The 12,194-nt window shown below is 40.3% G+C and overlaps 1 protein-coding gene across 1 annotated transcript; it reads right to left on the bottom strand.

The window, feature by feature from the left end:
• Positions 1-8,810: 8,810 nt before the first annotated feature.
• Positions 8,811-10,921, bottom strand: C1H19orf25 (chromosome 1 C19orf25 homolog). The gene is made up of 3 exons (XM_053465066.1): positions 10,884-10,921; positions 9,843-9,992; positions 8,811-9,751 (listed from the first exon to the last, which is right to left on the bottom strand). The coding sequence occupies exons 2-3, from the start codon at positions 9,970-9,972 to the stop codon at positions 9,561-9,563; spliced, it is 321 nt and encodes a 106-aa protein (XP_053321041.1). The 5' UTR covers positions 9,973-9,992; positions 10,884-10,921; the 3' UTR covers positions 8,811-9,560.
• Positions 10,922-12,194: the final 1,273 nt, after the last annotated feature.

The following is a 12,194-nucleotide window of genomic DNA, read 5'->3' on the forward strand; positions in this document are numbered from 1 at the left end:
TTTAATGATAATAATTAGAATAAACATGTTATAATAATTTCTAAAAAGTTATACAATTTTGCACACTAAAGAAGTGTAGGCTGGTAAACAAAGATATAAAGATATAGATAAACAAACAATGATAATCGTTCATGTCTTTATTGTACACGCCCATTAACCCCTTCAGTCCCAGGGTTTTTTGGTACCTCAAAGTCCCAGAGCAATTTAGCAGTATGTCAGTTCAGAGATTATTCTCCTTTCCTGTGAATAGTGTACCCATGTGAACTATATATTTTGATACCATAGCTAGATAATTAGATGAAAATTTAGGATGAGAAATTGTGTAAAAACTAGCGAAAATTAGGTAGTGATGGAAAATCTCCTCCAAGATTATAAATTCAGGTGTTCTGATTTCAGAAATACCTAATTTATATAGAATTTCCATACTTTCCCAGCACCCATAGGGAACATACCGTAAGCATACCTGGGAAAACCTCTCTCTCCACCTGGTGACCCTCAGTGTTTTTCTGCCCTACCTCTGGTAGGGAAGACTCATTTTTCTTATGGTTTCATGTTTTGCTTTTCTAGTGGTGCGGTTGCACTCTCCTGGCAATATATTGTTTTTATTCCATCCTGCTGGTGGTGCTGCTGCACCACCCTAGCAAGAGATTATGTGTATTATTGTTTTGTTGTGGTGATGTTGCACCCTCCTAGCAACAGATTATGTGTATTATTGTATTTCAATGGTGCTGTTGCATCCTCCTAGCAGGAGGTAATGTATATTATTGTTGCTTCCTCCTAGCTATGTATTACATGTTTCATGTTTGCCTAATGGTGCTTTGGAATCTTCCTCGTAAGACGTTATATTTATTATTCCTTAAGGGTGCTGGTTTACCCACCGAGCTAATTATTATGTATATTGTTTTTTTTTTTTGCTAGGGGTGCTGTTGCTCCTTCCTAACAGGATTATTATTTTTTTTTTGCTCTGCTAGTGGTGCTGTTGCACTCTCCTAGCTATATATCCAGTTAGTATTTTCTCCATGAGTTATGTTTTATTGTTGTAGGATATAGGCCCCTCATAACACTGTTACCCCTCCCGTGAAAGAAAAACGCCAAAAGGTGCTAGCCAAAACTAAACACATTCAATGTTCTGGCTGCCATAAGTCTCTTCAAGACCCTAAGAAAAAACTGTGTTCATCCTGTCTGTGGCAGAGACAGTGAGCATGCCAGGGGTAAAGAATTATTTGCCTGGCTAAAGGATGAGATGCAAGCCACATTGTCCGCCTTCAAACAATCTATGCCTACTCCTTCTGGTTTACACTCTGTGCTTCCACCAGAACTGTCCATGTTCAGCCTATCATGCCATTTTCTGACTCTGAATTTGAGTAACCTGAATTGGAAAATGACTGCTGTTAAAGCTGCAATGCACATTGAGGAGGAATCTAGACCTAAGAAATTAGACCCTTTTTCCCCGTCTTCTCCAAACAGAATCCCTGCTTTCCTGTCCACCCTGTTTTGTCAGACATCATAAAACAGAAATGGAATCATCCAGAGTGCAGACGTAACCTATCCAGATGCTCCAGAGATACCTGCGTATAGCGGTTCTATTTCCCTCAGGAGTGATCCACCTTCAATTTCAGGCCTTTCCCTTTGGATTCAACTCAGCCCCTATGGTCTTTACAAAACATTTAGCAGTTGTGGCTACACAACTCAGACTCCAGGGCATATTGGTCATCCCGTATTTGGACTGGCTTGTCTGGCATCCTTAAGTCATCTCCATGTTGCAGTTTTTGGGATGGCCGATAAATTGGGACAATTCGAGCCTCATCTCAACTCAACAGATTGTATTTTGGAGCCTACCCCTGGACACACGTTCAGGGAAAGCCTTCTTGATACCTTCAAAAAGGGAAGACATCATGCCATTGGTCCATCAGGTCTTGTTTTCCAACAGAAGCTCCATACGAACTTGCATGTCCTTAATTGGCAAAGGATTCACCCCATCAGTCACGGAGACCCTCCTCCTTAGCTGTAAAAAATTTGGAAGAAATTCTGTTCCTGGTGTAGCTCAAGAGTCAGCTCTAGTTCCTCATGTTCACCTCTCCCGATTTTTTACTTTCTCCAGGAATGTTTTTATGAAGTTCTGCAACCATTTATTATATAATTCTAGATATCAGTCATCAGCGCTACATGAGGTCTTGAATTGGCAGCTCTTCTACCCATCAGACATTTCTCTAAAGCTATGGTCCGGATCAAGATGGTTCTCTGGGACCTTAATCTTGTTCTGGAACAACTCTCTCCCTCCGTTTGAGCTTCTTCAATCTGTTTCTCTCCCCTTTCTGTCATTGGAAACAGCATTCCTGATTGCCATTACCTCTGCTAGGCGCATAGGTGAGCTACAGGCATTGTCCACAGCAGAGCCTTTTCTTTGGATCTTCCCAGATAAAGTGGTCATTTCGCTGCCCCTGGAATTTGCACCTAAAGTCCACTCTTTATCCTATAAGACCTAGTATGGCACCCTGCCATTTTTTCCCCATCTCCCCAAAATGCGGCAGAAGAGCGTCTTCACACTTCTGAAGAGATGCATTACTGTCTATCTGGAGAGGACTTTGTTTATAAAGGTTTAAATGTTTACAAACGCTCCTGCGTGGTTAGGTTCTTGACCTCCTGCGCGGAAAGATTGTTGATTCCTCCTGACCAAGTCTGTAAAAGTAGCCCCGATACCTTTTCTTGACATTATAGACTCGACTACCTGGCCAGAGAGGACTCTGCCTTTGGGGGGGAAATATTTTCGAATCTGTTCTTGCATTTCCCTCCCATTTTGTTGTTTGTTACATCTATCTGTAGTGTGTTACCAGGGATTGCAGGGATACAGTAAGTTATATTTATTGAGAGCTGCTTTTCCCTGCTGATCCCTGGTGACACGCTCATTCCTTCCCCCTTTTTTTCTATGAATACATTTTTTCTTTGCATCTACATGGTCTCCTGAGGTGAACCTAGTTATTCACTGAAGGTCACCAGTTGGGGAGGGGTTTTATAATTTGATTTCTGCCCTATCTCAGGTATGGCGGAGGAGTCTATCTGTCGTGTGTCACCAGGGAAAAGCAGCTCTCGATAAGTAGAACTAACACTTTCATGTGGGTATGCAGTGCCCTTTTTTTTTTTTAAAAAAACCATATGTAGTGCTGTGTGTTCTTCCCAAACAATTCAACCTTCAGTTCATGCATTTTCCCAGTAGCGTTGTGAAGAGTCAAGGTGCTCTTTGGCAAACAGCAATGTTAAGTTAGAGAGTAGAGGCTTCCTCTGCGGTGTCCTACCATGGATTCTATGCCTGCTCAATGTTTTGTGTACAGTAGACTCAGAGGCTAACCAGTGTGAACAGAGGCTAACCAATTCCAATAATTCCTTCAAGACTTAAGCGGTTACTCTAGTGTTTTTTTAGTCTGTGGAGAGTAGCCACAGTACTAAAGCCTCTCCATTTTTAAACAATTTGTCTAACTGTGGACTGATTAATATGTTACTCTGTGAGATTACTTTCTAACCCTTTCCTCTTCTATGCAAACCAACAGTTCTTGATTGTGAAGAACAGTTCTTCTTGAGAATAGCAAACTCAATGTTTGAGTGTTTCTGGGTTTCCCGCTTCATTGATTAGACTGAAGGTTTTTCAACTCCCTGGCAGAAACTGTGAAATGTTGGCATTGATTTTGTAAATCTCAAGTCTTTTATTTAAGGCTAGCAGTCATATGAAGTAATTTATTATCACATAGTGGTTTGGCTCTTTTAAATGATACATATAAGAGATATCACCCAACTGGCCCTGATTAAAAGTTTACATACCCTTAAATGTTTGGCCTTGTTACAGACACACAGTTTAAAATGGCGATTAATGGTTAATTTCCCACACGTGTGGCTTTTTTAATTGCAATTAGCGTCTGTGTATAAATAGTCAATGAGTTTGTTAGCTCTCATGTGGATGCATTGAGCAGACTAGATATGGAGGCAATGGGAGGAGCATAAAAGAACCGCCAAAAGACCTGTGTAACACGGTAATATGACTTTAAAAAGACAGAAAAGGATATAAAACACTATCCAAAGCCTTGAAAACGCCAATCAGTACTTTTCAATCACTTAAGAAGTGAAAAATTTGGGGATCTCTTGATACCAAGCCAAGGCCAGGCAGACCACAGTTTCAGCCACAATAGCCAGAAGAATTGTTGGGGATAGAAAGAAAAACCCACAGGTAACCTCAGGAGAAATAAAGGTTGCTCTGGAAAAAAGACAGTGTGGTTGTTTCAAGGAGCACAATACGAAGATACTTGAACAAAAATGAGCTGCATGGCAAGTTGCTAGATGCCTTTACTTTAATGCAGAGAATTTGCATTCTTCAGCACGAAAGCTGCACATGGGACGCTCTTGGACTTTCCAGCACGACAATGACCTTAAGCACATAGCCAAGTTACCCATCAGAGGTTAAAGCAGAAAAAAGTGAAGGCTCTGGAGTGGCCATCACAGTCTCCTGACTTTAATATCATCGAGTAACTCTGGGGAGATCTCAAACATGCGGCTCATGCAAAGACTTAGCATGACCTGGAGGCATTTTTGCCATGATGAATGGGCAGCTATACCACCTGCAAGAATTTGGGGGCTCATAGACAACTATTACAAAAGACTGCACATGGTCATTGATGCTAAAGGGGGACACAGTATTAGGAACTAAGGGCATGCAGACTTTTGAACAGGAGACATTTCATTGTTTTCTTTGTTGCCATGTTTTGCTTTATGATTGTGCCATTCTGTTATAAGCTACAGTTGAATATGAATCCCATAAGAAATAAAAAATGTGTTTTCCTTGCTCACTCATGTTTTTTTAAAAAAAAATACATTTGATTAACTTTTGCGAGTAGCAGCAGCCAATCTAAGAAACATCTTGAGGTATGCTCCTTGCTTTCAGTAGACACAGGAGGCTCGAATATGCAATGATCCTTTAAATAATTAATCCTGGGAAGGGTTTGGACATTCAACTGTGCTAGAAATTATATTTATAATGTTTGAGTTAGTTACAAAAGTGTAAACTTCAATAGAAGTGGAACAGAACCTTAAAATAAAAGAAATGCATTGCCCATTTGTCACACAGAGATGTCAGTTTATCACAAAACATATCAATTACACCAGAATATATCAATTACCCCAACTCCAACACCAATATGGATTCCATTTTGATTTATTTATAAGGTCCAGTTATAATAAGTTACCCTCTATTTTACTTATGAATCTTAATTGATAAACAGCATGACTAGTTCAGAACTAATTTCCTAAGACCTGCATAGCCTCCTAATGCACCAAGCAAAAAGTTAAATACATGTATATGCACTGCAGACACCTTGGGCTACGCTCAAACACACAGTTTCAATTTCTTGACTGACGGAGGTGGATGTATAATGCAATATGATCTTTTAAAAAAAGGTGTCCCCTGTTTAAAAGAGCTGTAGTACCTCCAGCACAAACCTTGACCCTTTTGAGTGGATCCATGCAGCTGGTACTTTCCCTGAAATTCCTGCTTTGACTGTCACTTCAGGAATTCCTGTAGGTGTCACCAATGTCACCTCCATTCAATTTATGGGATTGTACATGGATGATCTATGGGAGGAAATAGCTTTCCAGGCTAATCTGTATGCAGCCCAATATCTTGCCACCAATCCTAATTCCTATATTTCAAGACAAGGTCTATGGCAAATGTGTGGGAATTTAAAAAAAATAATAATAATAATAATAAAAAAAATATACACACACACACTATGCTGGGGATTATAAAGAAACTGTCTTTACGGTCATACTGGAGCACTGATGCCTTTTGCTCCACTCTTATTTTCCCTCAAAGAATGCCAAGATCCAGCTATGAAATGCTATTGCATTTCATACGTTTTAATAATAACAGCCAGTATCTGCCCAATTCAGACCTCCAATATGATGGCTATTTAATATTCAGCCCCTAAATAGTCACATCCAGAAAGTTTGCAGAGGTATAAACCCCTTTGAAGGAAATATGTATAAAAGAATCCCTTGTGAGATATTAGGGAAGATTGTGGTTTAAACAGTTTTTTTTTTTTTTTTTTTTAAATCAAACCCTCGAATAAGGTGCACATTCTTGCGATATCAGCTCCGGTTACTTTCTGAGATAATAGAGCACGTACCTTCTGGGCATTTGGTGCCTCCAACAATCCCTAATAGAATTAGGGCAGCACATTTTCCTTGCAAAATTCCCCAACCCCAAAAAAGAAAGATACATAGAAACATTGTAGGGTGTGCTACAAGAACGAAACAAGGTTTCACTGTCCTGATCAGCCTGGGTTCTGTATTGTACTGTTTCAAGATCTATCATATTGTTTAGAATTACTACATTTCATTTTTTCCTTTTCCATCAAGTATCTCATCAGTAAACATATGTCCCATTCAATTTTTTTATTTATTTATTATTGGGCCCTCTTTATAATTTTTGGTTAATGTTTTTTATAAATTAATCTATTTTTGGGGTTGTCTACAGTTCCCGAACATAGACTTTTATGGGGACTAAAATGTCCAAAATGGGATATGGTCCCAGCAAACTAATTTCCCAAAATTCTAAATTTTAAAACTGAAATGCACATGTCCCAGCTTTGGCACTCCAACTTCCCCAAAACATGCCTGTCCTATGTATGTGGGGTACTGCTGTACTCGGGAAATGTAGCTAGACACACATTGTTAGGTTTTCTGGAGTTGCACATAAGCTTGGCAAATTTTTTTAAAGCAACATTGAAATGTATGCATAAAAAATAATAAAGTTCCTGCAAACTTTGGCAGACATCAGTTAAGAAATGGCTGCCTGAGAAGTGCCCAAATGAACGTTGAACGCCTTGAGTTATCTACGTTTGTAAAAACATATAATTTCTGGGAGGATTTTGAATTGGTGGCTGCCAAGAAAACCAGTTTCTGAAAACTCCTAATTTGAAAACAGAGTTGCGCATGTTATTGCTTTGGCCCCATAGCTTCCCCAAAACTGACGTATGTATGTGAGGCATTGCCGAACATATATTCGGGTGTTTGACGGTGACATATACCAGGAGGTATAAATTCATACCTGAACTAGAATGTGTGTGGGAAAAAAACACCAAAAATTTACAACTGCAAACATTGACTAACATCGGCATTTTAGCTTTTCAACATGGAATTTTGACATCTGGTGTACCTGCACCCTGCTCCTATTTGGGACATCCTTGCAGCTAGCCAATTTAATTTACCCCCATGAAGCATATATATGTTTGAAAACTAAACACCCAGGGTATTTCAAATGCAGTTAATTTTAACTCCTTCTAAGCACCAATTCTACTTTGGTATATGTCACACACCCCAAGATTTGTTTAGCCAAGTGTCCCGAGTACAGCGATAACAGCTATGCATAGGTTTGTCAGGCTATATGGGGCCAGACTTGGGAGATGTGTTTAATGAACAAACTGGATGTGAAAAAAAAAAAAAAAAAAAAACTGAGAAAAATGCATTTCTGGTTTCTACTCCTCCAGTTATGCACATCTGAGCCCAGAAAAGCCTTATACCTCCTGTATGCCTTATACCCCAAGATATGCCACTCTGCCCTCCCCAGATATGCCACTGTGCCCTCTGATAAGCCACTGTGCCCCCTAGACTTGCCTTATAACCCCCTATATGCCACTGTGCCCCAGGTATATGCCTTATACCCCCAGATATGCCACTCTGCCCCCCCCCCAGACTTACCCCCCCATGCGCCAGACTCTTTGGTGTCTAGTGGGGCAGCCAGTGAGCATCTGCCAGCACTTTCGCTGGAGCTTCTATGACTGAGAACCGGAAGGTCATGTGACGCTGGTGCTCCATCATAGAAGCCCCAGTGGAAGTGCCGGCAGTAGCGGTGGTTGTCTGCGCCCATCATACAGACACCCACTGGCTGCCAGAGAGAAGGATCCAGGTTCCCTACAGCGGATTCTCCTCTCTGGCAGCCGGTGAACATTGCGCAATGCGCGCAGACAACCTCCGCTGCTGCTGGGCGGTACTTCCGCAGGGGGTTCTATGTTGGAGTACCGGAAGGTCATGTCACGCTGGTGCTCCATCACAGAAGCCTCGGCGGAAGTAGAGGGCAGTAGCGGAGGATGTCTACGCACATCACACAGACGTTCACCGTCTGCCAGAGAGGAGGATCCAGGCCCCTGCACTGCAGGGGATCTGGGTCTTAGTTTTATTATCTGACCTATATTTGTGGTCTGATTATAAGGCGAGGGATATTTTTTAGAGAATTTGATCTAAAAGAAAAAAAACCCTCATCTTCAATAAAATCGATTCGACTAATGGATAATGAAAATCATTGGCAACAATTTTCATTGTCGATTAATATCGATTTTATCAATTAGTTGTTGCAACCCTATACTAGACACCTAAAAGTATTTCAAATGCTGACCCTTTCCATGTCCTGCTATGGTGCTCGCGACTGCTCTCTGGAGTGGTCACAGTACACCTTGGGATGGGTATCAAGACATTTCAGCAACACAGTTTAAGGTTAACTTCTTTTAAAGCTGGAGGCCGGCGCCATATTTAATATGGAACGCACTGACGCTCCAGGCAGGGCCCCTGTCTCAGTTTTCGGTGTTGGTGAAAAGCAACATCATTTGCTAGAACCGATTTCATCACTTTCCAAACCTGTAGAAATGCATTAAATGGCAGGCACGTTAATTGTTGTCAACGGGTTAATGCAAGGCAACATTAGTATTAATAATACAGAGGATTAGCACTGCATAAGTAACTAGGAAATTATAAAAACAATACCCAATGAGGTCATAAATAGACATACATGGTTAGACTAATGAAAGACCATTCACCATTATACAAATATAGTCAATCTGAATAGTATCATACAATATATGTGCCAAGTAATCAACACATCTTAAACTTCATACTATCCAGGAGTTTTTTGTTAAAGAATCTACTGTTGTAGTTAATACTAGTCAAAATCCTTACTATTTGTGGCCGTTGATCTTCTTGGAGTCCAAAATATATTGGCACTACCCTAGTTGGCTTTCCATCTATAGAGTTCACCATACACCACTCTGAAACCCGCTGGTACCATGGGTTTTGGATGGAATGAGGAGACATAAGAAGAAAGGATACCCTGCTGGACTGGATTACCTCAACGGTAGCAGCAACGGCCTGTAACCCAGCTGCCTTATCACGGTGCTCAATATAGCCATGGTAACCTTTCTGCTCCAGCATGTTGGCAATGTCAGAGGCCACATCTGTATCTTCTGTACAATACCATAAACAGAAGTCATACTTGTGAGATGCTGCACACATATCCAATATAAAAATACTGTGTGCACACAGCACCCGTTTAATGCAGGGAAAAGGTAATACCAGTTCCCAACAGCAAGCATGTTTCAGAATGTCATTCAAAAAGTCCAGAAGTATTATTCCAACAACATGGTTTAGTTATTTTGATCCAGAAGATCTAGAATAGCGGCATGAAGTTTGGTGAACAGATAAGATCGTAAGTGAATCAGGCAAATTACAATGTTGGCTTTCCTCTCAGCTTACATGGCAGCCTCTCTGAGCTTCACGATAACTCCCTCCAATGTCTTACCAGCACACCTTAAAGCATCACATTTTGCCTTTAGTAGGGCCTGAGATTCCTTCAGTTTGTTGTTCATTTCAACATAGGAGCAACTGTGCATATACTTCTTTTCCCTTTCACTGTTCATGTCGTGTATAGGAATTAAAGACTCTGTAAGGAAGATAGATGTTAAACAAAATGTTATTGAAGAAGGCATTTTCAGTAGGATGCAAGATACTTTTAAGAGGCTAATATGTCTTACCATCACTGAGGTCACTGACAAACACTGGATCAGAAGCTACAGCCCCACGGACATCCTCCAAAATCTGCTCAATGCTTGGTGGCTCCGGACGAGAGGGAAGGACAATTCGCTTCTTGGCTCTGGATGTCATTTTGATATGCCACGCATGGACTAAATTAAGTATATAGATCAAGTGGTACTAGTTAAGAAACGCCACACATTGGAAAAAGTAATTTAGGCATCAACACTGAAAAATATATACTAAAAAGCTCAAAGGGGTTACGTAGATGTTAAAATCTGAGCGTACACACTTTCCAATGAGAAGAAAACATAACCCCAAAGATTATATTCACTTGGAACTCGTTGATGGAAAAGCCTAACCAAATCAATACCATCCAACATTTCTAATAACCAGATGGAAACATGTTTTAGGGGGTTTTGCTTTATTTATAACAATAACTACTATTGCAAGTGAATACATAATTGAAAACAGCATATTTTATTTTTACAACGGATTTTAGAAGTCACATTTATTCCGTTTTTATACATGTTATTGTGGCATCTATGGCTGCAGCTAACAGGCTACAATCATACACATGGAACATACTAAGCTCATAAAATAGAAAGCAGAGGAGGAAAGAGTGGGATTTGGGGGTCTAAATGTAAGCAAGATATGTAAAGGCAGACAATATTTAACGAATGCATCCTTTATAGTAAAAAATGAGTCAAGACCACTGTTCCGGTTATATTCTAAACGCCGTACTAGGAGCCCAAAAGTCAATATAGGGTCTGTCAAGTCACCAGACGTGAACGCAGCACTGCTTCGATACATGGCATAGATTAAAATCCTGTTTACGTGTCCGACGTCAACGTAATGCAGGTAGCCGTTCTAAGGTCTAGTTATGGTTAATTTTAACTGGCAGTAAAGCGCTCCACAATAAACTCAACTAGTTACAAGCCCTTCCCTTGCCGCACGTTTGCACTGTAGCCGAGGGACTTACATTCGTCTCGCTGTCCTTAGCGTATAGTAGCCAAACACATAATATAATCAACTACTCGTACCTCTCGCAATTCCACGGCTTCTGTGCAGCTTGAGGACGTCATCGCGGAGCTACGGAAGCCGAGTAGACAGCTGGCTCGTGGTATGCGCTATGTCAGAGGTTGAAGCACTAGAGGAACCACTGCCGACCACGACCTTTCCAAATGTTAGGCTCCTCCGGTTTCCAAAGGCACATTTATTACAACAATGCAAAATGTATGACAGTGCTTCTGCAATTACGGTTACTGACAAATATAACATGTGTAATTTATCTTATTGTAAAACCGTATTATTTATCCAGTGTTTTGAACTCGCAATGTGCCATACGACTACGCTAAAAGTAATTCTGTTGAATTGTGATTAACCCCTTCAATCCCAGGGGTTTTTGGTACCTCAAAGCTCAGAGCAATTTTGCCATTTTTGGGGTATGTCGCTTTAGCGATTATTCTCTGTTCCTGTGAATAGTGTACCCATATAAACTATATATTGTTTTTTCAAGGAGAGATAGAGCTTTCGTTTGATACCATAGTTGGATGATTAGCTGAAAATTTAGAATGAGTAAAAACTAGCGAAGATTAGAAAAATAAACTATTTTTTTTTACATTTTCCCTCTGAATCCTCACAAAATTAGGTAAAGTGATGGAAAATCCCCTCCAAGTTTATCAATTCAGGTGTCCTGATTTCAGAAATACCTAATTTATATAGATTTTCCAGACTTTCCCAGCACCAGGGAGCATACTATTAGGTGTACAATTTTGTATAATTTTTATGCCTATGGCTTAACGGGTTTGGGGGTTGTGAACGGGGGCAGGAGGGTTATACTGGCTAGATGTTATGCTAGGGCTATGGGATGTAAGGTTTTTTTATGAATTTTTTTATTATCTTTTTTTATATATATATTTTTTAATTTTTTTACATTTTTTTGTGTTTTTTATATATTCTTTTTTACACAGTAATGGTAAGAGGTCCTCCTAGGGATCTCCTGAACATGCCAGTGATGTCACAGTGACATCACAGCTCACATTATAATTTTTTTTAGTATTATTTATATTATTATTTTAATGATTTATTTAATATTATTTTTAAATCACTAACTGTTTTTTTTTCAGCTTTTCTGTTACAGGACGGGAGGGGGAGTGAGAGAGATGGTTTCTCACTCCCCTCCCCGCAATCCCCCTGCACCGATCACACTGTGATCGCAGCGTCTCTGTGCCTCAACGGAGGGCAGGATATCCCCGCAGGGAATATGACTTGCCATCTTTTTCCCCCCAAACATGCATGTGAAATCTTTGCCCTAATCAGCCTCCCAGTGCCATCTCTGCCCCCACTTACAG

Source organism: Spea bombifrons, chromosome 1 (genome assembly GCF_027358695.1).
Source record: "Spea bombifrons isolate aSpeBom1 chromosome 1, aSpeBom1.2.pri, whole genome shotgun sequence".
NCBI lineage: Eukaryota > Metazoa > Chordata > Amphibia > Anura > Pelobatidae > Spea > Spea bombifrons.

Excerpts from the sequence above, each read along its gene's own strand:
- C1H19orf25 (XM_053465066.1), bottom strand. The coding sequence starts at position 9,972 with ATGACATCCAGAGCCAAGAAGCGAATTGTCCTTCCCTCTCGTCCGGAG. Across the intron at positions 9,752-9,842 it reads TGTCAGTGACCTCAGTGATG|AGTCTTTAATTCCTATACAC; the intron begins GTAAGACATATT and ends TCTTCCTTACAG.